We start from the raw sequence: 27658 nt of genomic DNA, 5'->3' as shown, positions 1-27658 counted from the left end.
AACTGATAAAGCGAAAATGTGTCAACTTGTTGTTCGCATAAACGCACAGTTTGTCATTAACGTCAATGTTTATGCGTGAAGTCAGTTCATGATAGAACATTTTCAATTGGTTGTTTGTGAAAACGCAGACTGTATGAACACACATTTTGTCGTTAACGCTTACATTTCTGCGTGTAGTCAGATCATGATAAATATTTTTTAATTTAATGAGTCGTATTTGTTTCGTTAATGTTTTGAGTTTTGAATACTGAATATGATTAAGAGAAAATTTATGCGTACTCTTAATTCATGATCAATAATTTCAAAGTTGTTGAGTCGCTTGCGTTTATAAGGCAAAAATTATGTCAACTTGTTGTTCGTGTAAACGCTTACGGTATAAACGCACAGTTCTCATTAACGTTTATGCGTACACTTAGTCCATGATCAATAGTTTCAAAGTTGTTGATTCGTAGTCGTCAACTGAATGTTGGGTCTAAAAACGGAAAATGAAAAGCAAAATGTGTCAACTTGTTGTTCGTGAAAACGTAAACCACATGAACGCATTTCAAAGCGGTTTCAGCTGGTTTTTGTTGGGCCGTTGGCCGTTGACGTTGCGGCTGCTGCAAAACAATTTGCGTGAAAAGAATAAAAAAAAAAACAGACACACACACACAGACGCTGGGGCAAACTTGCAGAGAGTAGAACAAACTGAGTAGAGCGACATGCGCTGGATTTGCTCAAAAACGTCGCAGTCGCAGTCGCAGCCCCGTCCACCTTCTCCTCCTTCTCCTTCTCCTGCCTCTTGCCAACCACTGGCCGCAGTCCACAGTCATCATCAACAGCAGCAGCAGCAGCAGCAGCAGCGGGAGCCATCGTCGTCGCCGTCGTCAGCTGAGGCGATCTTCAGTAACGCGCACGCCGGTGAACGCTTCGCACTTGCCCCACAATCGCAATCGGCCAAATATATTAATTTTCCAGTGCGTTTTTTCGCTTCCCTCCAATTCATTTTCTTTTCTTTTTTTTTTTCGTTTCCACGTTATTGTAATTTCCCTATTTTTTTTTTTGGTTTTGTGTCGCGCGAAAAATTCTGTGTTAAACTGATGTGTGAAGTGCTTCGTGATTCACGCTGAATTTCAATTGCAGCGTCAACGGCGGCAATTAAGCCAAGCAAAATGATGTGAAAAGTGTCGCCCGATGTGTCGATGTCGATGTCGACGTCGATGACGTTGTCTCCGTCTATGTGATCCGTTTAAGTTTACGTTTTAGTTTTCCTTTTTCGTTTTCGTTTCCATCGCGTTCTCTTCGACAACATCTTCATCGTCTTGTCTTGTGTGGAATTCATGAGTTTCTTTTTTTCCATTTTTTTTTGTTCGTTGTTGTTGTTGGTGATATTTTCAAAGTTTTCATTCTTCGGTTGCTGTTGTTGTTGCTGTTGTTGTTGAATATGTGAAAAATGTGTGCGACAAATGTTGGCTCCCCCTGCCACCTGCGTTTCATAGGCGCGCCCCACGCGTTCACAAAGAAACAGACAGCAAAAAAAACAGAAAAAAAGTCACAGAGACCAACAGAAATTGTTTCGTTTCGTTTCATTTCTTTTGTCATTTGAATTTGAATATAAATAAATATATATCTAGACTTTAGTCTGTCTGTCTATTCGTTGTCTCCTCCATAAATACGCCTAGAATAGAGAATAGAGGAGCAGCAGCAGCAGCAGCAGCAACAACAAGAGCAACAACAACAACAGCAGCAACCGCAACAGCAATAACAATATTACGTATACGTAACATATAAATACATATATTTATTGTACAGCTCAGCGACTTTGTGTGTCTCTATGTCTTTAGCTGTATTTGTACATGTACGCAAGAAAGAAAAACAACAAAACCAGATTATAAAATAGAAAACAAGTACGAAAGCCTCTCAAAAAAAAAAAAAAAAAAAAATATTTATTCTCCACACTTCTACCCCATCGAAATTTTGGCTGTTACACTGTAAATACAGAAGTGAGAAGTGCTTGGTGCATCTTGATTTGTGTTAGCAAGTGTTAACCCAAGCGGAGCCAAGAGTGGGCGTTGGAGTAAGTTAATGGATCGCCTGCATGGCCCACATCACGACGACGCACGGCAGCTTAAGCCAAGCGCCAAGGTAAGCATCGACTCATTGACTTACTATATTCGACTCATTCGACTCATTGACACTTATTCGACTCATCGTTTCATATCGTTCTTACGTCGTTGCCTCGTTACGCGTTACGTTCATGCGTTGCTACGTTGTTTCGTTGCCCGCCCCGCCCTGCGCCGCCCACTTTTCGTCTACTGAATCGTTTCTTCTTCGCTTTCTTCTCCTTTCTCTCTCCCTCTCTCTCTCTCTCTCTCTCTCTCTCTTTCTCTTTAGCTATTTAGCTCTGTCGCTTTCGCCCTCGCCTCAGCTTCTGCCTCTCGCTTCTCTTACCACTGCTCGAGCTCTAGCTGTTAGCTGTTGTTTTAGTGCATTATAATTTCATTTTATTATTTTCTAAATATTTACTTAGGAACGCAAAATACCAAAATTCCACATTTACGACTCGCAATGCGTCTCGACTCGACTCGATTCGACTCGCGACTTGTTTCAGGTAGCCTCCAAAGAATTTCGTGTTCGCAATTCTTTTCGCTTATCTTTGGGAGACGCGTCTGAAGCTGCTAGTTTGTTCGACTATTTCAAATGATTCTTCAATATTTAATTGCTCTTCACTTTATTGCGTATTCACTTCTCTCTCCCTTTCCCTCTCTCTCTCTCTCTCTCTCTCGATCTATGGAAATGTTTGAACACAAAACTGCTGTCTACAAAAGCAAAACAAAAGCATAATTTATGTGCATGTAAACACTTTCGATATCGTTTCATTTCGTCTTAAACACTTTTATCGCTTATGGCTTAATTGCGGTTGCCTGAGGTTGTGCTCGGCTCTTAATTAACTTGCTGCAATCCGTGGGAAAACACATAAAGAAACAAAAGTTCTGCAGCAATTGCGATTAGCTTAATCAAATTGATAGCAAATATATAAATTTAAGTGGAATAGACAACAATAAAATAAAACAATTTGAATTTAAAAAAAAAAAACATAAAAAAAGATTAATTCGAATTAAAAATAAATAAATAATTAAATATAACAAAGTTCAAAATTAGACTAATGTAAAACAAATCAATTAAAATACAAACTTAATAAAATAAATATAATTAAAAAATAAATAAGATAAATAAAATAAATGAAATAAATTGAATAAATAAAATAAATAAAATAAATAAAATAAATAAAATAAATAAAATAAATAAAATAAATAAAATAAATAAAATAAATAAAATAAATAAAATAAATAAAATAAATAATATAAATAAAATAAATAAAATAAATAAAATAAATAAAATAAATTGAATAAATAAAATAAATTGAATAAATAAAACAAATAGAATAAATTATTCAAAAATTATTGGATTATATAATTACAAAATTATTTTAATTTAATCATGTAAAATAGAGTCAAAATTTCAAAATAAATAAAATAAAATATAAAAAAAATGTATTATAAAATAAAATTAATATGATAAAATTCAAAAAAATAATAATAAAAAATATAACAGAATAAATAAAATAAAAGAATTAGAAAGTTAAGTAATTACAAAATTAATAAAGTGTTTAAAATAAAATGTAATACAATTAAAAATAAAATAAAATCAACGCTAGAAATAAATGAAAATAAAAGAAAATGAAATTAAAATAATGAAATATAAAATAAAAAAAAATATATAATAAGCTAAAAAAGCAAATAAAAAAGATATAACAAAATAAAGTAAAATAAGGTAAAATAAATTAACAATAAATAGCTGCAATGAATAAAATAAAATAAAATAAAATAAAATAAAATGTATATTAAAGTGAAATAAATAAAGTAAATTTAGTATATAAAAGATGAAAGAAATAAATATGTAAAAAGCGAAAAAATTCAAGAAAGAAGAAAATATATATAAAAAAATCAAAATATTTAAGATTCCTCTTTGCTGATATGTATATTATAATATATAGGTACATATGTACTTACTTTGCATACGCAATAATTATGATTTTTAGTTCAATAGACAGAAGTTATTCAGTATTTGGTATGGAGAAGCTAATGATGAAGAAATTATTCATATAATGTGGTAAAGCATGAAATATCTATGACAGCAATTTGAGATGTTCTTTTTTTTACGTAGTTATGCTTATAAAGAAGCTTTCCTCTACAGGCATAAAAATAAATAAATCGCTCGCTTATCTTGACGTACATTTTGTTAGTCTGTTTTATTGCTGGCATCTGATACTCAAGCTGAAATTAAAGAGCTGTAACAAAGCTGTGTGGAAAATATTTATGAGCGAAGTGATGAAAGAGCGCTTTTCTTTCATTTTCCTAAAGAATGTTAAAGCTGACCTTCTCATCACTTTGTCAGCATATTTCTTGTGTTGTGTCCAAGTCGAGGGTTGCCTTTACAATTTGTTTTGAGTCAATTGTGGCACTTGCCACTTGCCACTTGCCATGAACTGACCTCCACAGCTCTTGACCAATGAACTTTGCGGATGTGTGTGTGCTTGGTTGTGTTTTACAGTTATGCTTTTCACTTGTCATCATCGATTGTCGCCTGCAGCTAATTAACGCTGCATATGCATAAGATGTGTCAGGGGGGGGAAGGGGGTTAAAAAGCGGAACTAACCGAGGCACTGCAAATGGGTTGGAAAGGGGAGGGGGGTAGCGGGGAGATGAAGAAGGGCGCATATTGTGGCCGATTATTAAGCACGGACAGCGCGGTCGACGAGTGCTTTTGGCCTTGAGTGTAGCTTAAAATGCGCCAACAAGCAAGCGTTAGCGCGTGTGCTGTTCTCATTCTCGGTTCTCGGTTCTCGGTTCTCTTTCATGTTGAGCCCTGTTTACCCCCCGTTCCCTTCGATACCCCGCGAATCTACTTCCTCCATTGTTTTGCATAGTTTGCTCTGTGATTTTCATCGCGCTTCGATTATGAAAGACGCCACTTGGTCGGTCAGCTGCTCGCTCATAATTTCAAGACTATGCCACTTTCTCTCGTTCACTCTTTCACTCTTTCCCTCTCTCTCTCGCTTTCTCTTCTTGCTCTATGCTTTGTGTATTTCCGGTTGTGTGTAAAGCCAAGGTTTCAAAATTAAATTAGAGCAAAACAACACACAACCAGCCGACGACGATCGCTGTCGGAGAATCGGCAAACGAAACCAAAAAAGCCGATTCCAAGCGCGATTCCCATTCCTATTCCCATTCCCATTCCCAATCCGATTCCGATTGCGATTGCGATTGCGATTCCCAGTCGAGTCCGGGGGAAAGTGCACTTGAAAGTGGCGCGCGCGCCCGTTCACATCACAGCGTGCTCTGAATGTGTCATTTCATAATTGTTTTATTATTATTGTTGTTGCGGTGCGAGGCGAGGAGAATAAACTACAAAGCTGGTGTCGGGAATTATGCACGCGGCGCCCGCGGTGCGTTCGCCAGCTGAGATGCGCCACAAGAAGAAGAGGTAGAGGATGAATGATGTGAACCACTCAAACCAAAGCAAATCAAACCAAACCAAACCAGTTGCCAGTTGCCAGTTTGCAGTTACCAGTTCAACTCCACTCCACCCGAGGCATGCAAATCCAAAAAAAAAAAACAAAATACAAATAATATATATTTCAAAATATAGAAAACTTCGCGAGAGACTGTGCGCAATCTAGTTGACACATCGCAATGGTGTCTTCTTCACTCGCTCGTTTTTCCCAAATCTCTAAAGTTATTTTCTTCACCTTCTTTATTTTTTTTTTCTCTTGCTTTTACCCTTTTTTTTTTACATGTGCTTGTGTCGCCGTTTCGTTTGTGCTTCGTGTGTTGTGTGTTTTGGCTCTACAAACCAAAAAAAAAAAAAAATACAAAAAATTAAAACAAAAAACAACGTGCAGGCAGAAGCAGTTCGTCATGCAGGATAACTTTAAGATGATGTAACTATACTCGTATATCGATTAATTCCTTTTGTTATCTTCATAAGTGTAAGCTCGACTCAATTGCAGCGCTCTTCGCACAGAATTAACACATTTGAAAAGATGTTAGGAACAATAGCCAATACTTTTCATATAGTTCATTCAATCTAATGCAGATTCCGATTATCGTTAACCAAGTTATCGATAACGCCAAACTGTTTATAGCTTAAATTATCAAAATTATTTCGTATATAAAGTTAAAGTTTATAATGTTTATTAGAATAAAAATACAGAGCATAAAATAAAATGCAGTTTTTCGATGACGATCGATAATCAAGTTATCGATAACAACAAACATATAATTTTGGATATATATTTATTTTATATTGCAATGTTTGATAAAGTATAAATAGAGATCACAAGATCTAATTAATCATTTGATTATCGATAAAAATAAGTTATCGATAATGACAAAAATAAAATTTTCGATATATATAAATTTTATTTTGTGATAAATAGATCATAAAATTTAGAGCTTATTTCTATGATGTTCGATAAAGAGGTTATCGATAACGACAAACATAAAATGATCGAGGTATATAGCTTTTATTATGATGTTTGATAAAATATACATACATGCAGACTATGAAATCAAATGCAGTTTTTTTTATAAGCGATAAAAAATTTATCGATAACGACAGCACATAAAATTATCGCTATATCGAATCGATAATTTAGTTTATATGGGGATAGATTCCTAGCGAAATTGTTTTTTATTGTTATATATATTTTTGATTATTATGTTTAACAAAATAAAAATAGAATGCAGAATATATCTTTTCATTTATTTTGTATAGAATGTTCTCAATTAGTGTTATGTAAATGACTGATATTGTTAACTTTATGAATAACACATTACTTATCGATAATAATCAACATTATAGCCATTAAATTTATTTTAATTGAACTTAAAAATTATACCGCTATACAGCATTTGAATCAACCTTGAATTAAACGATAAATTTTATTGCGTGCAAAGTTTTAAAAGTAACAAAAAGTTGTTTCACATTTCTATTTAAATTCTTTTATTACCTTTGAATAAAAAAAATATAAAGTTTTTATATATATAACTTTGTAACTCAAAGCAATATTTATTGAGTCTTCGTACAACAGCAAAAGTTGATAAAGGTTTATACATAAATTCTTTGACTATTGAAAACAAAAAATCAAAAATATTTTTATTTTTGAAATTAAATAAATAACAAATAACGAGTAAAATTGAATGAGCGCATTTATACAAACATTTTGTATTTTTGGGATTAACTATTATATGAAAATATATACATTTGCTTTTAAAATTCTAAATTGAATGCATAAAGATTAATGAATAATGACGTCTTAACTATAGTTTTGTGATATATGAACAACTTTTAATGTACAAATTTTTAATGGCATCGTCATAAATTTTCTTTACACTTGGTTGTTGATATTTTGATAGCATTGTTAATAAAGCAAACAGATGTTGATCCATTACTTGTAAATATCTGAAATTTCAAATAATATTGATATAGAAATTTCGTCAGTTTTTCATAGTGTTGAATTAAGAATAGTTTTTACGTATAACAATATCAAACGTCAGTTGAAAGTTGATATTTGTCTATGCACTGATTAAAGATTTGTTTGGCGTTGTGCAACACTGTAAGCACTGCAAGTACTGGCAAGTATTCCAACTATTTGCAGTGTCAGACAAGTGCAGAAGGAAAACTGCAATCTCAGACACACTGCGAAGAGCGCTGCATGAATGTAGCGCACACAATTTGCTAGAGACTTTCGCTTTAACTGTAATCGTAATAAAGCTAGTTTTGTACTTGGCTACGACACGTACTTCAGCTGCTCCCCACTGCGAGGGAGTGTGGGCAAAGGGGGAGAGGCAAGGGGCAAGGGGGAGCGGGAGCGGGCACAATGACTCGACCGCAATTGAAGTCGCTGCCGGAAATGTCAGGCGGCACGAAAGAATTCCATCAAGTGGCGGGCAGTGAGGGCAAAATACCAAACACGTTGGTTGAGTAGGGGTTTAGAAGAGGGAGAGGGGTAGGGGAGTGGGTGAGAGTGTTTTGAAAGGAATCTTTCGGGAGGGAGCGGGGTGGAGGTGCAAGCACAAAATATTTTGTAGTCCAGCCAAGCGACGTCGACGTCGACGTCGACAGGTCTTTGTTTTGCTTTTGCTTAACGAACAATTTTTAATTGATTTGCTTGTTTTTCGCCTTCACCGTGGCCATGACCAGCTAGCCGACAACCTGCTGCCGCTGCCCTGACTCCTTCCCCCCCTCCCCTTCCCGACCCACTCATAGAATACCCAGCAATCAAAAATGCCCGCTAACCGTTTCAGCCGCCGCCTGACGTCTTCGACTTCGTCTTGTTCTTCGCTGCTTGTTTTATGGCACACACACGCACACACAGTCACAGCTCAGGAGTATGAGGAGGAGGAGGGGGGAAGAGGGGCTAAAAGACGCCATCAATTTTGTTATTTTTAGCACGAAAATCGTTTTGCCATTGTGTGTGCTGCCTTATGACAGAGCACCCAAGACAGAGGAGGAGGAGAAGAGCGCTGTGTTTGTGCATATGTCAAATGCAAAGCGTTCTTCTACAGCCTTGCAGCAGCAGCCACCGCACAGCAGGAGAGCACAAAGAGAGAGGCAGCGGGAGGGAGGTAGAGGAACAGTCTGTCAGATTGCATTTGATAGTCGCTAGATGATGATGATCCATTACAGAGCGCGGCTGGGCATTGAGAAATTTATTTGTTTGTTTGTTTGCGCGACATTTCTTTGTAGGCGGACATGCGGCAGATGAGAGGGGCAGTAGGGGAAAGTAGGGGAAGGGAGCTGCTGTTAAGTTTAGCGATTTATTTGTCCCGTGTTGCTCTGCTGTTGTGGCAACGCTGACAAACAAAAATTTGATCAATATTTTCGCTCTCTCTCGCTTGCTCGCTCGCTCTCTCTCTCTCTCTCTCTGTCCTTCCCCTCGACTGGAGTAAGAGTGACCCATGGAAAATGGCCCCAAAAAAGAACAGAAAGAAAAACAGGTCGTATATTCCACGTGCCGTGACTGCTGCCAGCCTGCTTATTAGCCATGAAGGTTGCCTGCTTTCTGCTGGTTTTTTTTGTTGTGTTCTGTTCTGTTCTGTTCTGTTGTTGTCGCAAATGCAAAGCGAAAGCAGCAACATCAATAAAAACAGGCAATGTATATTCGCTATGACACTGGGCGCAATTTGCATGGCATATGCTAGCCGTGATCTGGCCATGCTTTGGCCCACGTTGCGTATGCGTCATATGACGCCGTCAGATTGCGCATGCGACGCGTTGTGCATGCAAACCAGCTGCTGACCTCCATGTTTCTGTGTGTGTGTGTGTGTGTGTGTGTGTGTGTGTGTGTGTGTGTGTGTGTGTGTGTGTGTGTGTGTGTGTGTGTGCTGGTGCTGCTGATAATCGCGCGCGTCATTAGAGTCGCAATCAATGTGACCATGGACGAAACACACACACAAACAAATGACAGTCTAACACAACACGAACAGAAAATGATTTGTGTTTGTGTCTGGGAGGTAACAAAACAACACAGAAAAAAAGGGTGTTAATGAAATCAGTTACAAGTAATGTGACCATGGAGGATATGAAATGACAGGCTGGCATGCCAACTGCTTTAGCCAAATAAACCGATTGCCAAGGAAGCAGTTGTTGCATTGTTTGTGTTCGCAACAAATGCAAATGCAAATGCAAAAGCGAAAGCCAACGAGTTTGTGTGTGTGTGTGTGTGTGTGTGTGTGTGTGTGTGTGTGTGTGTGTGTGCAGCTGTTAAGCGAAATTAGCATGGCGAACAAATGCCATAATTATGGTATCAAATTAAAGTGACGCGCCAGACGAACAATCCAATCGTTGCTTATATGCAGTTTATAGAATTTGAATTTTATTAGATTAACCATCAAATTAAACCGGCTTGACAGTTGAGTAATCGGAATATAAACCACAAGGGTGTAAAAAAAAAGATTACTTGTAAAAATGCTGTAGTTGTCTATGCGGAATTGTCCTTGAAATATACCAAATTAGTATACCAAATAAATATATACCGAATAAACCAGAGTTTAATAAAATATGAATTTAATATTACTTTTAGAATATACCTTAGTGTACAGAGTAAAAAAGCTTCACTTAACTGTGCGGTATTTTTCATAAAATATACCAAAAAATAATACAATATAACAAATTGCATATGCGATATATGAATATAGTATATTATTATTATATTATTAGAAAACCGGTTAAAAACTAGTTGACTAAGACTATTAGTCTTTAAAATGCCAAATTAGTATACCAAACTAACATACCAAAAATAATAAAATATATTTAATTTCTTAATTTGTATATATATATATTTCATTAAAAATATACTACAATGTACAAAGTTTACCAGATTATCATCGAAATTCACTTAGACCCGACTGCAGCAATCTAATATTTCAATATTTTTTAAATAAAAGTATTTCATAAATATTATAGTTTTGTTATGCAAAGCTGAAAAGCAAAATAATTTTTGACAATGACAATGCATAACTCTGTGATAATATTAAGCAGTTAATTGTCTGATAAATTGGGGAAAATGTATTAAATATATTGCAATATAATTATAATTATTGTAACATACTAGTTGCCATTAAAAAAAATAAAATGGAGTGTATTGGGAGAGAGAGAGAGAGTTTAGAAGTACATATTTTAGTTCAATCGAATGTTTTATCTTTTCTGTTTTAATTTGGGAAATATTTGAAAGTACAAGATAGTATTAAAAATTATATTTATTTATATGTATATGGTATCCAAACATGTCCTGAAATATGAAAAATTATAGATTTTAATGTTATTTTGAAAAATTTTCAATTATGTATTCCATCAAATTTCCCCAAAAAAGCAATAAAACTATCTTTAAATATTTCAAAATATGCATTTATTAAAATAATTGCCAATTTGTATGCATATTGCAGTTGAGCACGCTCTACTAAAAAGTTTTTTACTTGTTCTAATTTTGTATTTTTATCAAAGTTGTGATAAAAATGATGTATACATTTTTATAATTAAATAAAATTTGAACAATTTGCAAAATGCAGGGCAAGTGTGGCATATTAAAAGTTCTGAATTGCAATTGCAGTTTATTAGCCAAGGCAGCGAATATCTGTTATGATTGTCGGTACTGATTCATAAGTGGTTAAAGTATTATTGCTGCTGTCGCTGTCAGCAACGACAACAGCAACAACAGCAACAGCAACAACAATAACAACGAGAGCAACGACAACAACCAGGAGGCATGTTGTTGACAATGAAGCGACGCCGCGTGTTGCAGATGTTGTTGATTTCAAGCTGCGGCAATTGAACGAGCAACCAACTGCAGCAGCAAATGCAGAACAGAAAGAACAAGAGAGAGAGAGAGAGAGAGAGAAGGAGTAAAAGAGAAAGAGAGAGAGAGAGAGAGAGAGAGCGAGGCACATTTATATTAATCGCCACACAGACACAGTGGGAAAACTGTTACGAAATCAGGCAAAAAGCAAGCATGAGCAAAAGAGCAACGACAATGAGGACGCGATGAGGAACGAGAACTAAAAAAGCGCCAGCCACGAATCGTTAAATCCGAATTGAAATGTTGGCTTCTCGGTAGTCATGCAGGCAGGCAGGCAGGCAGGCAGGCAGGCAGGCAGCAACAACCACAGCAACGACAACAGCAACAACCACAGCAGCAGCAACAACAATAATACATTAGTTACAGTTACAGTTTTTGTCAGAGTTCACGAGTTGCCAGCCGATGAGTAGCCGAGTTGAGTTAAACTTGCCGCTGAGTGTGTTAGTATGTGTGTGTGTGTGTGTGTGTGTGTGTGTCTGCTGCAGCAGCGCGGCATTTAGTTAAGTTAGCCATGAAGTGAACTCAACTGAACCGAAACAGTCCCGAAATTCAGCCCGAACCCCACAACAACTATGACTAACTGCCTCTGTGTGTGTGTTAGTGTGTGTGTGTGCTTCAAGTGGTTTGTCTGTGCTGCTTTTGGCTTAGATTTCTGGCCAATTGTTTGGCATTTTTTGAAGAAGTCGCGACGCTGGCAGACAGCAACGCGCGCTCGTCCAGGACTCAAACTCTCGACGTTCTCGACTCTCGACGTTCGACGCTCGACACTCGAGTCGCAGTTCGAGTTAGCCAACTCGTCGGCCCAGTTAACAGCCAGCAGCAGCGCCTTCGTGCGTGTGCGTTCTCCATCTCGCTCTCACTCGTATTTCGCTGTCTGTGTGTGTTCTGACTTCGTCGTCGTCGTTGCTGCTGCTGCTGTTGGTTGACTGCTGGCGCTTTGTCAACGTCGAGTTCATACAATTGTGGCACGCGGCGCGTTAAGCACGTGGCTCTGACTGATAACACACAGTGTGTGTTAGCCAAGGCTCAGACTAAGTGTGCGACAGAGACAGCGGCGTCAGCCTACCAGCAAGACCAAGACCAAGAGCAAGAGCGAGAGAAAGAGCAAGCTAAACGCGATCCGTGCATATTTTTTGCAATTTTTTTCGTGTGCAAAACCAAACTACTTAAACAACGTTTGTGTGTGTGCGTGAGTGCGTGTGTGTGTGTGTGTGTGTGTGTGTGTGTGTCTAGCCTTATCAATGCACTTAACAACACTGTGATAAACAAGTGGCCTACCACAACAACATCAACAACATCAGCAACTAATTTTTTTTGTCCTCGCAAAGTGCAGTGAAAAAAAAAACGAAAAGTTTAAACAAAGCTTCAGCGAATCCGCAAACAAAATAAATACTTAATTAATCAATACGTAAAGGCACAATTTTAAACACCTTTATAGCTAACTTTCAATCAATAAATAATAATACTAACCAAAGAAAAAAAAATCAAATATAATTATTCAAATTTATAATTGCACAATTTAACAAAGAATTTGATAAGAATTTTTGAAAAACGTAATACACAAAATATATCTGCCAGCAAACAAATATATCAATAATTGGTTTCAACAATGAGTGCACCGAATGGCAACAGCAACACCAACACCAACACCAACAACAATGGCAATGGTAATGGCAATGGCAATGGCAACGAGCAACAGCCACGTGCAACAACTAGCAACAGCAGCAGCAGCAGTCGTCAAGTTGTTGACATTTCGACAGCAACAGCAACAGCTGCTGCCACACAGCCACGCCCAGCCACGGCGCCAGCTCGCAGCAGCAACAACAACAACAACAACAATAACTACAGCAGCAGCAGCAACAGCCACACCAGCAACAACAACAACCATGTGCCGCAGCCCAGCAGCAGCAACTATAACAACAACAACAGCCAGAGCCAGAGCAGCAGCAGCAGCAACAACAACAACGAGAGCAGCCACAGCAGCAGCCTGGTTGTCAGCGGCATTACAGCGGCAACCACACACGCCAGCAGCAGCAGCCAGAGTCAGAGTCAGAGTCAGAGCAGCAACAACAATCACATCTATGTGAATCCGCACAGCTACGACAGCAGCAGCAGCACTGCAGGCAGCGGCAACATCAGCGGCTCGACGGCAGTGATGTTGCCATCATCAACGACAGCAACATTACCGCTGCCAGCAACAACGCTGCCGCTGACGCTGCAACTGTTGCCCACGGACAGCGCACAGAACAGCAGCAGCAACAGCAATGGCCTGAGTCTGGGGGCGATCAGTCGACCGGCAACATCGACCACGCTAAGCACTTTGAACACATATCTTTTTCCCTGTGGCGCCGATTCGGCGGGCACAATTGGTGGCGGGACTTTTAACGGCAGCGCCAGCTACGATCTCGACAGCAACTTCAGCCAGATGGTGGCTAACGGTGGCAGCGAGGCGGGCAGCAGCTCAGCGGCGCAGAGTCCAGCCTTTGGTGGAGGCGGAGGAGGAGGAGGAGGAGGAGGCAACTTGGGATTGGGACTTGCTGTGAACTTTGGTGGCTTTATCAACAAGCGACGCATTCGCAAGCTGTTTGGCGTTGGCGCCAGCAATGTCAGCGATAGCCTGGGACCTTACGGAGGTGGCGGAGCGTTGCGCAGACGCAGCTCGCATCTGGTGCAGTTCCATAAGAAGAAGCAGGAGCAGCTGGAGCAGCAGCAGCGGATTGCCACCGTTGCCTCGGCGAACGCAGCGTTTCTCGAACGCAAGGAGCAGCAGCAACAGTTGCTGCAACAGCAGCAGCAGCAACACCTGCAACAGTTGCCGCCACAGTTGATGTTGCCACAGCCGGAGCAGAAGAAGAAGAAGAAGCCACCGGGACCGCCAGCTCAAGTGCGTCAGCAGGCATCGCGAACCATGGACGATCCGCTGATGAATCGGCCGCGAAAGAACACGCCAGCTGTGAGCAAGAAGAAGGACAAGGAGAAGGACAAATTCAAGGACTATGGCTATGAGAAGTACCCAAAACAAAAACTCAAAAAACAAAAACAAAAGCACAGTTCTCTTACACAAAAATACACATACAAATTCAGGCCAATTAATTTTTGTTTTTTTTTTAGTAATTTGTTTTTAGTATTTTAGCGTAGTAATTTAGTATTTTAATTGCTGTTTCGTTGCGTTAAGAATAAAAAACAAATTGAATTTTTGAAAAATAAAATCTACAACTCAAACTTTGCTGTTTTCTTTGCTGCTTTCCTCACCCGACTTTGCGACTTTTGCGGCTTCGGCTTCAGCTTCAGCTTTAGCTTTAGCTTCGATTTTGAAAACCACAGTTTACAGCTTCCTATTTTGTTTTTCGCTTTCAACTTCTTTCGGCACACTCACAGCTTTTACCACACACAGCGAATTGCTGATACCCTTTACTAAACTAAATTTGGTAAGCAATATTTTTCAATTTTCTCAATTGCGATTTTAGCTATGTATTTAATGCTTGAAATTTATAAGTAATGAGTGAATTATCCTGAACAAACAACTCTTTAGGGAATTACAATTTTTGGTGTTTTCTTTTTTTTGGCTGCTCAACATGGCGTATGCGTAATGGCTGGCGTCTGGCGACGGGTTCAAAGCAAGCCAGCCAAGCAAAGTCCAAGTCCAAGTCATTGCCCCGTCGCATCGAGACAACGACTCCAAAAATGGCATTCACTTCCGCCTCTTTGGCTTTGGCTTTTAGCTTGTTATTGTTATATCTTTGGCCAGATTTTTTTCTGCTTTCTGCTAGCCGCCGGCGCCGTTGTCTGTCCGTCTGTCTGTCTGTCCGCGAGTCGTGTTGTCGCCGTTTGTCGCCAATCGTCGCAGCCAAAAATATATTTCGATTCCAGAAGCAACGAATGTGCGTAGTCATCTGTGCGACTAACTGGAGCCGGCATAACTCAACTCAACTCAACTCAACTCCACTCACACACACACACACACTCACGCACACACATACTTGGTTGCTGCTGACTGGCTCATTACGCATACGTCATGTTGCCATGTTGCATAAGAGAAGTTGCTGTAATTAATGTATTTTCGTGTGCGTGCACGTGCTCCACATACACACGCACACTCACATATGTGTGTGTGTGTGTGTGTGTGTGTGTGTGTGCGTGTATGTGTGTTGGCCCAAGGTCAAAGGCAAATGTTTGCTCCAAACAGGTGCAGAAAAGAAATTCGTGCCAAATTTCGCAATTTTGTTATGCAACAGATTTTTTGTGTTTCTCTTTGCCGAGTTTATCAAACAAATTCGCGAGCTGCAATTAGCTTCAGCACATCAATTTTATTGAGACTTGAAACTATTTTAAAATGTTGCCAATAAAATAAATCAACGATTGAAATGCGTTGATTTCTTATTTTGAATGTGTGTGTTTGAAAATATTTGCAAATTCTTGATACTTTGTGAGTACAAAATATTATTTTAATATACAAATCCTGTCGCTAATCAACTTTATATTGCTAGAGCTACAAATAGTGAAAAGAATTAACTATTTACGATTTACTGATGCAGTGTTTTGTCTGATCTTTCTTAAACCATGAAGCGATACATTTTTGTACTCTACCATATAATTTTTAAATAAGTTTTTTTTGGTCACTTTTAAATATTTGCAAACTGTTGATATTAATTAACTAGCTCAAAACTTTGTGAAACGTCTTTTATTAAGTTCAAAACAAATATTGGGTGCCCCAATATACGCTTTACTTAATGTTATTCAAATTCAAATATGTTTGCTCTCACTTAGCATAGACATATCAAAGCATCTTTTTAATTAATAATTGACGGATACAAATAAAATAGACTGTCATCGGAAAAACGAAGTTACACACAAGCAACGTTGGGGTCAAAAGGGTTACAAAATAGACAATTTTGAAGAAATTTTGTAGGCCTGAGCAAGCGGTAATAGAATTGACTATTTATCATAAATTAATGCAGAGTTAAACATGTTTTAAATGACTTTTTAAGTAAAACCCATTAAGCAACAAATTTATTTAAATATAACAGAATATGCAAATGGAATAATTGAAGCTTCTTCATAATGCAAATAATATAACATACTAAATTCATGCTCTTGCATTTCATATTTAAATGTTTTAAATGCGAAAATATTCAATCGAAAAATACAATTATTTTCAACTAAACAGAAAATGTCGAAGAACATTTTAAATCAACTTATCGTCGACACAAAACATTTTTGGCATAATTTATAAGAGAAATGCAATAATTGAATTTTTTTTCTTAATAAATTAATGCAGTTTCTACGCCTTCATGCAAAATCTCAATTATTTCTTTTGCAAGCAATGTGAAATGAACTTTCTGAAGTTTAAGTCCAAGTTACTATGAGTAGAGAGAAATAATGCAGTCTTCTAAGTTTGTCATTTAAAATGTTTTATCTCTTGAAGAATATGTAAAGAGATTATTTCTTAAATTGTTTGCACGAAAAATTATTATGCATAATAATGAATTAATAATTATGTATTTATTCAAATATTTATTCAAAGAGAATTGAGAATATTCAAATCTTATGAAAAGAATTGCCAATTGATGTAGTTTTCTTACCTCTAATGAACACTTTGCTCTCATTAAAAGAAACCCAATAACAACTACAGTATAAAAATTGTAGAAGTTATTTAGGAACAACTTTTGTGTGAAAAAAAAACTGCTGCTGATGTCGTGTTTTAGTTATTTTGGTTGGCAATAGTTTATTTTTGAGCTCTTTGGTATATTTTGGATTTAATGGTATGTCTACATACCAAATATAGCCTTGGGTAGATTTTAGTTGACAATCTGGTATAATATATGCAATATATGGTATATTTTAAAATAATTATTTGAGCAATATACAATATATACAATATACTAAATTTAGCATCTATTTTAGTTAACAATCTCGTATTTTGTGCACTCCAAGTATATTTTGAATTTAATATAGTATATCTACATACCAGAGAGAGTATATTTTGGTATTTGGTATATTTTCGGTATATTAATTTGATATACGTATATAAATATTACCACACCGGTAGTCAACTCTCGACTTAATATCTACGATTGTCGACATTAAATACAATAAATTTGTAAATTTATTAAGTGTGTCATTACTCGCAATTGCTCATTGTAATATTCGATATATTTGTTCTATTTGATCTTAAATGAATTCCTTATTTTGTTATACGTTGTAAAATTCTGAATGCTTTATTTGACATATTTCTTCGATTTACTTGAATACTTTAAGCGCCTTCGCCTTGAGCTTAAGTCGAAACTTCCTTAAGGCTCTCGCTCACTCTATTATGGAGCGAGGAGCATTTGGCTTGCTTTTTCATTTCTCAAGCTTGTGTGACAGATAGTCAAGCATTGCATTTGGTGCATTGCGAGAGCGAGCAAATCGAATATTCGATTTTGCCGTTAGCCTTTCGTTCATCTCAGTGAAACGGCATTTTCTTGGGGTTTATTTTCCTGCGCTTTTCATCGCATTTCTCTATACTACGCTGTGTAGCTTATTTCGCATTTATGTAATGTGTCACAAGCACAGCAACAGCAACAGCAGCGACAACAATAATAACAATAACAAAATTGCAGAAATGGGTAACAACAACAACAGCTCATAATAAAAAGCAAAACAGAAAAAAATGTTGCGAGAAAATTGCTTTAATGTGCCTTGCGTGTGTGTTGCCTTCAATGTGTAAGTGTGTGTGTGTGTGTGTGTGTGTCGCGTGTGTTGTGTTTGCCCTTTGCATTGCGGTTGCTATTGTTGGTGTTGTTGTTATTATTTGCGCGCTTTTTAGCTGCTTCCGTCGCTGCCATTTCATTTGGCCAACCGAAATTTATGTCAATGCCACAGCAACAACAGCAACAGAAACAACAGCCGGCAACAGCACAACACAACAATAACTTAAATAATAAACACAAAGCAGGTGTGCATGTTGGTGTGTGTGTGTGTGCGGGGGTGTCTAATGTGTGTGTGTGTGTGTGTGTGTGTTTTGCTTTTTGTTTTTTTGTGCCGACATGCAAAACAAAGTCAGACTTGTGACTGAGTTTCGCGCCTGGCAAACATTACTCTGCAGTTTCAGTTAATTGGCAACAGCAACAACAACACAGTCACGCCCACTCACACACACACACATATGTTGCTGTCGCCCCGGCAACTTCAGGCGACAAAAAAGCACAGAAAAGAAATGAAAGAGCGAAAAAAAAAAACAGAAACAGAAACGAACATGCGACGTCGCGGCGACTTGTAGCCGCCATTTGAATTGCCATTGCCCGGCAAACTTGGCCGCCCACAGCGACCTCGCCCACTTGCCCGCCATGCCCCCACCCACTGCAGAGGGCGGGAGGGAGTCGTGTCGAGGGGGAAGGGTAAGTAGGCAGGCAGGCGGGGTAACATGGGCCAAGTGCCCTTGATTTGTGTGCACGGCATGTGGCGGCGTGTTGACTATTTGCATTGCATGTCAGCGTCGCATGTGTGTGTGTGTATGTGTGTGTGTGTGTGTAGTATTGTGTAGTGACTGCGTGAATATGTATGTGTGTGTGTGTCCAATAATTTCGTAACATGGCCTTTGTGGCGATCTTTGTGGTGCGATAAGTGAAAGCTAAAAAAAAACAACACACAAGCCAAAGCGTTGCAAACGTCGCGAAATGCTCGACTGCAACATACCCTATAGAATAATAGCACGCAAAATATTATTGTGTATATTTATAGATATTTTGATGTTCCATTTAAATTGTTGATTTCATGTAAATAAATTAACATAGAGTGTCAAAAGAATAAACAAAATTGACATTTTCAATTTCTGTCTTTCTTAAAGACAATTTATTTTTTATATTTCAATTCTCTCTGTTTCAATTTTTTCTAAAAATACTTAACTGACGAATTAGCATGAATTGTTTTACTGCTATTTTGATTGTTTTTGTTGGTTTATTTTAACTAAAAAGCAGCGTAAATTAGCAAAGAATGTCAATATAACTTTTAAAGTTTTCGTATGAAACAGAATTACAATTTTCAATTTGAAATTCACGCTTAAATTCACCCTGAATTGAACTAAAAATCAGCGAAAATTAACAAAGAATGTGAGGAGAACATTTGAAGTTTTTGGAATAAACCGAATTACAATTTTCAATTTAATATTCACATTGAAATTCGAACTTCGAAATAAATATTACAATTCATATAATTATCTAACTTGTAGATTTCATTTATTAATTAACAGAGAATGTCGAATGTCACTTTTGATGAATTACAAATTTCAATCAATTATGCTCATTTAAATTATCTCAGGGCAACGTATATACCCCTCCGTTGCAGGGTTTAAATAATGGCATACAAAATTTCGACGCCCAGTCGCAACTTTATTTTGCACTTTGTAACTGAAGCTAATTACGAAAAAATCAAGGAATGCAAGGGAGAAGGGAAACGGAAAGGGAGAGGGAAAGGGGAACTGTTGGGGCAGCTCATTGGTGAGGTCAGAAGCGAGAGTGTGGCTTGCAGGTGGGCGTGGCAGGGCTGCAAGCAATCGCGTATGCATTATATATAGACTGAGTACTGCAGTTGGCAACTGATTTGCATTTCTCAACGCCTCAGGCTGTTCGCATCGATAACACACAATCGATGCAATCTACGACTCGTATCGATAACTTTGACTTTGCGCTTGCTTTTTATTTCTTTCTTCTGGGTCAAGCAAATGTTAAATTATTTAATAACATGAATTCAAAGAATTCGAAAAAAGATGTGACAAAGTTTAAAAAAAATCTATGAAATAATTCTAGCATTCAATTACAAAAAGAAAGAAAAATACAGTCGAGTGTGCTCGACCTGCATTTATTTTGAAAATATGGAAAAGAATTCTGTATTATTCTTAAAGTATATCAAATAAATGTAAATTTGGCCATTTTCGGTATATAAATATACCACTACAATCAAATATTTTAGATGCCTATATTTAAAAAACGATCTATTTCTTTAAACATACCAAATTAATACTTATATATAAATTGAAGTCTATATTTGGTTTCTTAATTAAATTTTTTATTAAATATGGCATAGAGTAAACTAAATATACCAGAATTGAAAGCAAGAAACAGCAGCCGTTGTTATAATGCACTTAAAGGAATTATTAATAATAATAATAATAAAAAAAATTATTTTATTTAAAATAAAATAAAATGGTAGTTAGTAAATGTAAATATTATGTAAATAAGAATAAAACAGCAGTTTAATTAAGAGATAACAATAGTATAGATAGAATAGAAAAACGTAAAACAAATTACAAATCAAAAAAAAAAATACAGTCTATTTTGAAAGTCGATGTTTCCATTTTTACGGTCACAAGCTTTTAAACGTTAATCATCTATATTAAATCGAGCAAGCACAACCCATCATTTTTTGCTTTTTGTTTGTGCTAGGAAGGGGAATGAGGAGGAGGAGGAGGTAAGGAGACAAAAGCCACGCGAGGCAAAAGACTTTGGCTTATTTAAAGCCAAACTTCAGGCAAGGCGGCAGTCGGCAGTCGGCAACCTTGATTCATTCAGATATTTTGTGTATGAAAGGCGAAAGCTTGAAGACGTCGAGAGAGTCGCTGCTGCTGTTGGTATTGGACAAATGTGAGCACGAATATTCACGAATCTACTTACGAATATTCAAGTAGATTGCGCGCGCGACGCTGAAAAGTATGCTATGAAAAGTTGTGCCAGGCACTGCAGCAACTCGTGTGAGAGAGTGTGTAGAAAACTTTAGTTCAAGTGCCGCCAATTAGCTGCCGCTGTTAACGAACCAAATCTGCCCACAGCCACGCCCCTAATGTGTGTCTATATATGTATGTGTGTGTGTGTGTGTGTGTGTGTGTGTGTGTGTGTGTGTTTGGGGGCACTCACTTGGCCTTGAACTCACGCCGGCAAATTGAACACGAAACAACAGAAGGCGAATAGTGAAAGTGAAAGTGCAACTTGCCTTGCCTTGCCTTGCCACTTGCGGCAGCTGCATGAATAATGTGCAACCTGAGTGTGTGTCCATGTATGCGTGTGTGTGTGTGTGTGTGTGTGGCATCCGCATGCTGCAGCAGACCCGACGAAGGTCGAAGGGACTGCGACGACGGCGCCACACTGCAGCGCTCCCATTAGCCAAATGCTCCTCGCCACATGCCGCATGCCACATGCCACATGCCACACGCCAGCTGCAACCCTTTCGCTTAGCTTCGCTGAGCGCAGTTGATGAACTCGCTGACGTCATAGCGTCTAGTCGCTGCACTCTCTCTCGTCTGTGCAACTCACCTGTGCCACCTGCTGTGGCAGCTTTGTCTTATGACCTGCTGCAGCTGCTTCAGCTGCTGCTCCTTCTCTATCTCTCTCTCTCTTCGGGCTGCTTCATTTATTTATTGGCCGCTGCGACAAAGTTGCCAAAGTTTGCTGCCAATTGCTGTCAGTTGCCAGAGTTGCCCCGTGGCGGCGATGACAACAACGAAGACGAAGATGACGACGACGACGACGACGTCAGCAGCGATTTATTTGCTGCCGGCCTGTCTGTCTGTCGTTCATCTTTTTTTATTGCCTGACGCTGACTTTTAGCTGTTGTCATTTGGCTGCTGCTGTCTTCCACTTCCTCTTCCTCTTCCACTTTGTCTTCTTCTTCCTATTGTTGCTGCTGCTGCTGCTGTTGTCATTTATTTGCAGTCATAAACTTTTCGCTCGCATCACGCGAGCAACTCTTGGATTTCACTAGATCGCCCGCCTGCTGATTGCTTTTATTACACACGCAGACTCTCACACACACAATCACACACACACACACACTCTCTCACACACACACATTCAAGCTGTGCGACACTGAAAAGTTGCTCCGATTGTGTTAACTGCTGCTGCTGCTGCTGCTGCTGCTGGCAGCAACAACAGCAACTTTTCGGTCTTTGCTTGTTTATCGCTTATGTTGTTCCGAGTGCCATCTAAGCAACACAAATATGTCCTACACACACACAGACAGACACACACACACACACACACACACACAGAAGCTATATACTATATATACTTCACATACATCTATTCGAAATCTCTTTGTTGCTGCGCTCAAGTCAAATTTCGTAATATGATTCCCATTGTTGTCGCTTGTCAACAAATCAGTCCCAGAAATTAAACAGCAAAGCCGTCGCTCGACTACCAAATACCCTAGATTTGTGCTATATATTTTATTTGGGTATAAACCAGAAGTCAAACAGCAAAACTGCCGTTGGACTAGCAAAATATTGTACACTTTATTAGTACAATAAAGCAGAGCAGTTTTTTTTTTTTACTAATTTGAGTGCTCTCTTTGCAACTTTGCCTTTGACGCATTGTTGTAGTCGCCTCGATGATACCCTGTATACGCATACTCTTTAAGTTTCAAAGAAAAGAAAATCCATGTCAAACTCTTGTTAGATTATCTATATCTACGCATGGATTATAATAACAACAAGAGCTTTGGGTCAATGCAGCAGATACCCTGTAACTGCGTGTACATTTTAAACTGAAAAGATTTAAGCATTTTTTCGCAGATTTGTATATACTTTTAGTATATTTAAATACTGTTCAAGAAATCGATGTAAAGATCCGCTGCAATGATATAAGCTGCTAGAATAGCATCAATTTACTAATATCCACGATATTACGTATACGCAGCTTTTTGGTTTGAAATGTAGATTTAGTATATTTAAATACTATTTAATAAATCGTTATACTGATTCTCTGTATTTGCAAAGGAACTTTGGTTTAGCTTAGAAGGAAATCAACGAACTGATTTCTACGATATTACTTTTTCACAGTATACTACTTAAGTACTTATGGTATATTAAAATACTGCGCAATCAATATATATGTGTCACAAACCGCAATGATTTAAGTACTTATGTTATTTAGATAAGAAGCTCATTAACTAGCGGATATTCTCGACATTACCTTCATATTCCTAAGTATTTATGGTATATTTAAATACTGTGCAATAAACCAATATACAGAAACATGGTATGTGAGTTTTAAATTACACAGTAACATATCAGCCAGCTTATATCCACGTTAATGCGCATTCGCAGTTCTCTACTTTTTATTGTACATTTATACTTCTAGTATATTAAAATACTGTACAATAAGTCGATATAACACACAGATCAGAAGTTATCTGTGCTACAAACCGCAATGATTTTTGCTCAAACGTTGCTTACTTTAAATACTTGTTTAGCTAGCTGATATCTACGATTTGGATATAGTAGTATATTTAGTATATTTAAATACTGTGCAATAAATCGATATACAGATACGCGGTATGTGAGTATCAAGTTACAAAGATTTATAAATTATATCAACTTTTATTGTACTTTTTATTGTACATTTATATTTTTTATTTATGGTATATTAAAATACTGCGCAATAAATCGATATACCAAGTTGCATTTGAAATGAAAACAAACAACAATATAGTATATAGAGTCAAATGCCAACAAGCGAACAATAAGCGCATTGACTAAAGGGCGTCAAACAACAGCAGCAACAACAAACGGGAGCAGCAGCAGCAACGACAGCAGCGACAGCAACGACAGCAGCAACACACTTGGCTGGCCTGTATAAATAACATTTCTGTTGAGGCGCCTCGTATGACAAAGTGTCCGCTTAAATGTGCGCGACAAACACACACAAACATATAGACCTATTGCGCACTTAAGTGGCTGCATTTATTACTGCTGTTACTGTCGATGTTGTTGTTGCTGCCGCTGCTGTTGCTGCTGTTGCTGGCGTAGTTCAAACGCCAAAAGCTGCAGCAGCAACTGCAAAATTGACGCTATCGTCGCTGTTGCTGTTCTGCGTCTTATGTCTTAGAATATTGTTGCTGTTGTTGTTGTAGTTGTTGCTGTTGCTCTAGATGTTGCTATTGCTGTTGATGGTGTTGCTGCTGTTGCTGGAGGCCGACGCCTTTCGTCAATTGATGAGCGCCTGGGCCAAAGTTGAGCGGCAGCTGCGTCGCTGTTAGCGTCGCCAGTTGTAACTGTTGTAGTGGTTGCTGCTGCTGCTGTTGTTGTTGCTGTTTTAATTTTTTGCTGTTGTTAGTTGACATTTTTACAAGCGTTTGTTGTTATTGGTGCTGCTGCTACTGCTGTTGCTGCTGCTGCTGGTGTTGGTGACAAACATGTTGTTGCTGCTGTCCCTTATGATTTTCTCACTGTTGTCGTTGTTGTTGTTATTGTTGCAGGAGCGTGTGCGAGCCGCCTTTCAGCTGTCAGCCCTTTTGCACTAGATTGTTGTTGCTATTTTGTGTGTGTGTGTGTGTGTTTTTTTTTCGGCAGTCAGGCAAACATTTTCGGTTGTCGGCTGCTATTTTTTGATATTCTGTCCATTTTGTTGTTTTTTTGGTTTTTTGTGCCCTGATGTTGCTGGCGGTTGGCAGTTGCCGTTGCCGTTGCCGTTGCAGTTGCAGTTGCAATCGGCGCGGCGCACAAATAAAAGCGGAAGTGTCGCCTGTGCAAAGCATTTGCCATTTTTTTTTTATTTTGGCTCACAGTGTTCCGTGTTTTGAGACTTCAATTTCGTTTTCTTCGCGTTGGAGTTCGTTCCTGCGGGTTGTGTGCTTCCTTCGTTTTGTTTTCCCTCCGACCTCTTCTATATTCCTCTCTCTTTCGTGCCACGTGAAAATGGCAGCCGCGTGCAGCGCCCGCAAAGCGTTGGAAAAGCCTGCGGTTTGTTTTGTTTTCCTTTTTGTTCAAGTGGCAGCAACATTTCTGTGACTGTGACCAGCATCAGGAGTAGCTGGATTAGCATCAGGAGTAGCATCAGAAGTAGGACTAGCAGCAGCCTTCTAAGGATCTACCACGCCTTCGAGGATGTCCTGCACAAAATGTAAATATTCCTTAAGTCTTCTTTTCAGTCTCTCTCTCTCTCTCGCTCTCTCAACCTTCACCAGCTTCTTCCATCTCTTCCCATCTGGTTTAAAGACATAGACATGAGCTAAAAAAAAATTCATGCGTTTGAGAATTTGCACAAAAAGCGTTGCGAATGCCCGAAAATCAATAGGTACGCAAATTAAATTTTCCATTCTCTTTCTCTTCACATATGTATGTGTGTGTGTGTGTGTGTGTGTGTCTATCTGGTTGACCCAGTCTAAAATAAAATGTTTGCTTTATTGACCGCTTTCCTTTCACAACAACAGCAGCAGCAGCGATGTCCTAGTAGCAACAACATTATCGAATGCATTTTTACACTGCAAAAAAAAAAAAATGGAGTGATTATAGAACTTATGGATATATTTGTTATAGAAACGATAGATATCCATTTCATAGATACTACATATATTAGAAATTATAGTTAATTATCGCAATATTATCTAAAATATCGTAATAATATTTCATCATCTTCACAAACTATTTTTCTCTCACTTTTACTTGAAACAATCCTGACTTTATTCGGGATTAACTTAGCATATAGCTCGCATTGTGAACTGAGAAAACAATCAAGAACTTGAATGAATCTGAAAATTATTGATTTAACTACAAACATCTACACTCAAGAACGTTCTTAAAATTATTGACTTGTGAACTTCGCAACTACATTTGCGAATTGTTAGCTCTTAAATTATGAAATTAAGATATATCAAGGATTACAATAAAAAATACAACTAGCCATTTATTGTTGTTAAGATTATATGAATATTATATATTGTAATTATTTTCATATTCAATAATATTTTCAATATGATTTCCACAGTTTTTTTAGTCCTTAATATGTTAAATAATCTACAACTTTCAACGAATATTGTCCACTTAAGTATAATTTATCTTTCATTATTGCTCAATTCGCACAGTGTCGATGTTCTGATTAAGTTCATTTGATATTCAATAAATTAAGTGAACTGTGGCAACAGCATGTAACAACAGCAGAAATGAGAAAAAGGATACGAGAATAACTGATGTTTCGCCCTCTAGTTGCCAGCTTCTGTTTTCCATGTAATGGGAAAATTGTATTAGTTTCATTATGCCATTAATCACCATTGATTAATACTTAATAGTGAAGCGTTAGCGATAACTCGTTTCACACTCGGGATAATGGCTAATTGCAGTGCTTAACTGGGTTATCGATACACTCTGTGTCTATCGGCTCATCTCTAGGAGGAGAATGAGGGCAGCAGTTAGCTATTTAGAGACAAAGCATGGATGAAGAGAAGATTACACTATAGAATTAATTGCTTTACTTTTTTAATTTGAATAGAAAAGTGAAGTGCACTTAACTTGAATGTGGTGCGATTCGAAGATTGAACATTTATGCTTGCATTTGCTCAGCAATTTATCGATATATTTATCGCACATTCAGCCACAGACAGACAAAAGTATAATTTGCTTTACTTATTTAATTTGAAAAGAAAAGTGAAGTAAACAACTTAATGCAAATTTAGATTTGGATTCGATGATTGAACATTTTTGCTTGCGAATATTGAGCAATTTATCGATATATTTAACGCTCATTCAACGAGAGACAGAAAGAGAAAAAAGAGAGCTAACTAAATACAATGCATAGACGGAAGAAATATGACATAAGAGAATTAATTGCTATACATATATCATATATTATATTTGAAAATAAAAGTGAAGTGAACTTGACTTTAATTTGAATTTGATAAATGAACATTTGCATTTTCTTCCCTTTTGCTATATAATTTATCGATATATTTATCGCCAATTTAGCGAGAGTCAACTTGAAATTGGTTTCAATGATTGAATACTTATGCTTGCATTTGATGAGCAATTTATCGATATATTTATCGCCCATTCAACGACAGACAGACAACAGACAGCAGACAGACAGAGATAAACAATTGAGCACAATAACCACAAATGCTCAGACAATCGCATCACTCATTTAGTCAAACTCATCAAAGTCAGCCACAACACGCCGATTATTCCGGCAGTTTCTTTTGTTGTAATTGTAATTGTGTTAGTATTTAAACTGACGGACAGACGGACGGATGGACTGACTGACAGACTGAGAGACTGACGAACTGGCAGCTAAAGCGTCATTAGAGTGAACACTTTGCGTGTTTTGTTTGCGCTGTCGCTTGCTGTTTGTTGTCTAAGCCCCAAGACGGTCTGCAATGCACACACACACACACACACACACACATACACATGAACATACACATGAACATACATATGCAATTACACATGCATATGCGAGTAGAGTATGCTATGTGGAGCAGCTGTCTATAATTACACATGTATGTGCCTATGTCTCA

The 27658-nt window shown here is 37.8% G+C and overlaps 1 protein-coding gene across 9 annotated transcripts in view; it reads left to right on the top strand.

Annotated features, from left to right (window-relative positions):
- LOC132796862 (potassium voltage-gated channel protein Shaker) overlaps positions 1–27658 on the top strand; it is a 202983-nt gene that overhangs the window by 78223 nt on the left and 97102 nt on the right. The window contains exons 1-2 of one of the 9 annotated variants that reach the window (XM_060808196.1): positions 5353–5526; positions 5945–5983. The exons of 3 other annotated variants lie outside the window; for them this stretch is intronic. In XM_060808196.1, the coding sequence (XP_060664179.1) occupies positions 5471–5526; positions 5945–5983 (95 nt within the window). In that variant the 5' untranslated portion in view covers positions 5353–5470. Of the gene's footprint in view, positions 1–1783; positions 2125–5352; positions 5635–5944; positions 5984–27658 lie in introns of those variants that run through there. 5 more of the 9 variants (XM_060808197.1, XM_060808195.1, XM_060808201.1 and 2 more) reach the window with 5 other exon arrangements.

This window comes from Drosophila nasuta, chromosome X (genome assembly GCF_023558535.2).
Source record: "Drosophila nasuta strain 15112-1781.00 chromosome X, ASM2355853v1, whole genome shotgun sequence".
NCBI classification, from domain to species: Eukaryota; Metazoa; Arthropoda; class Insecta; order Diptera; family Drosophilidae; genus Drosophila; species Drosophila nasuta.
This window is presented reverse-complemented; position numbering and strand designations above follow the sequence as displayed.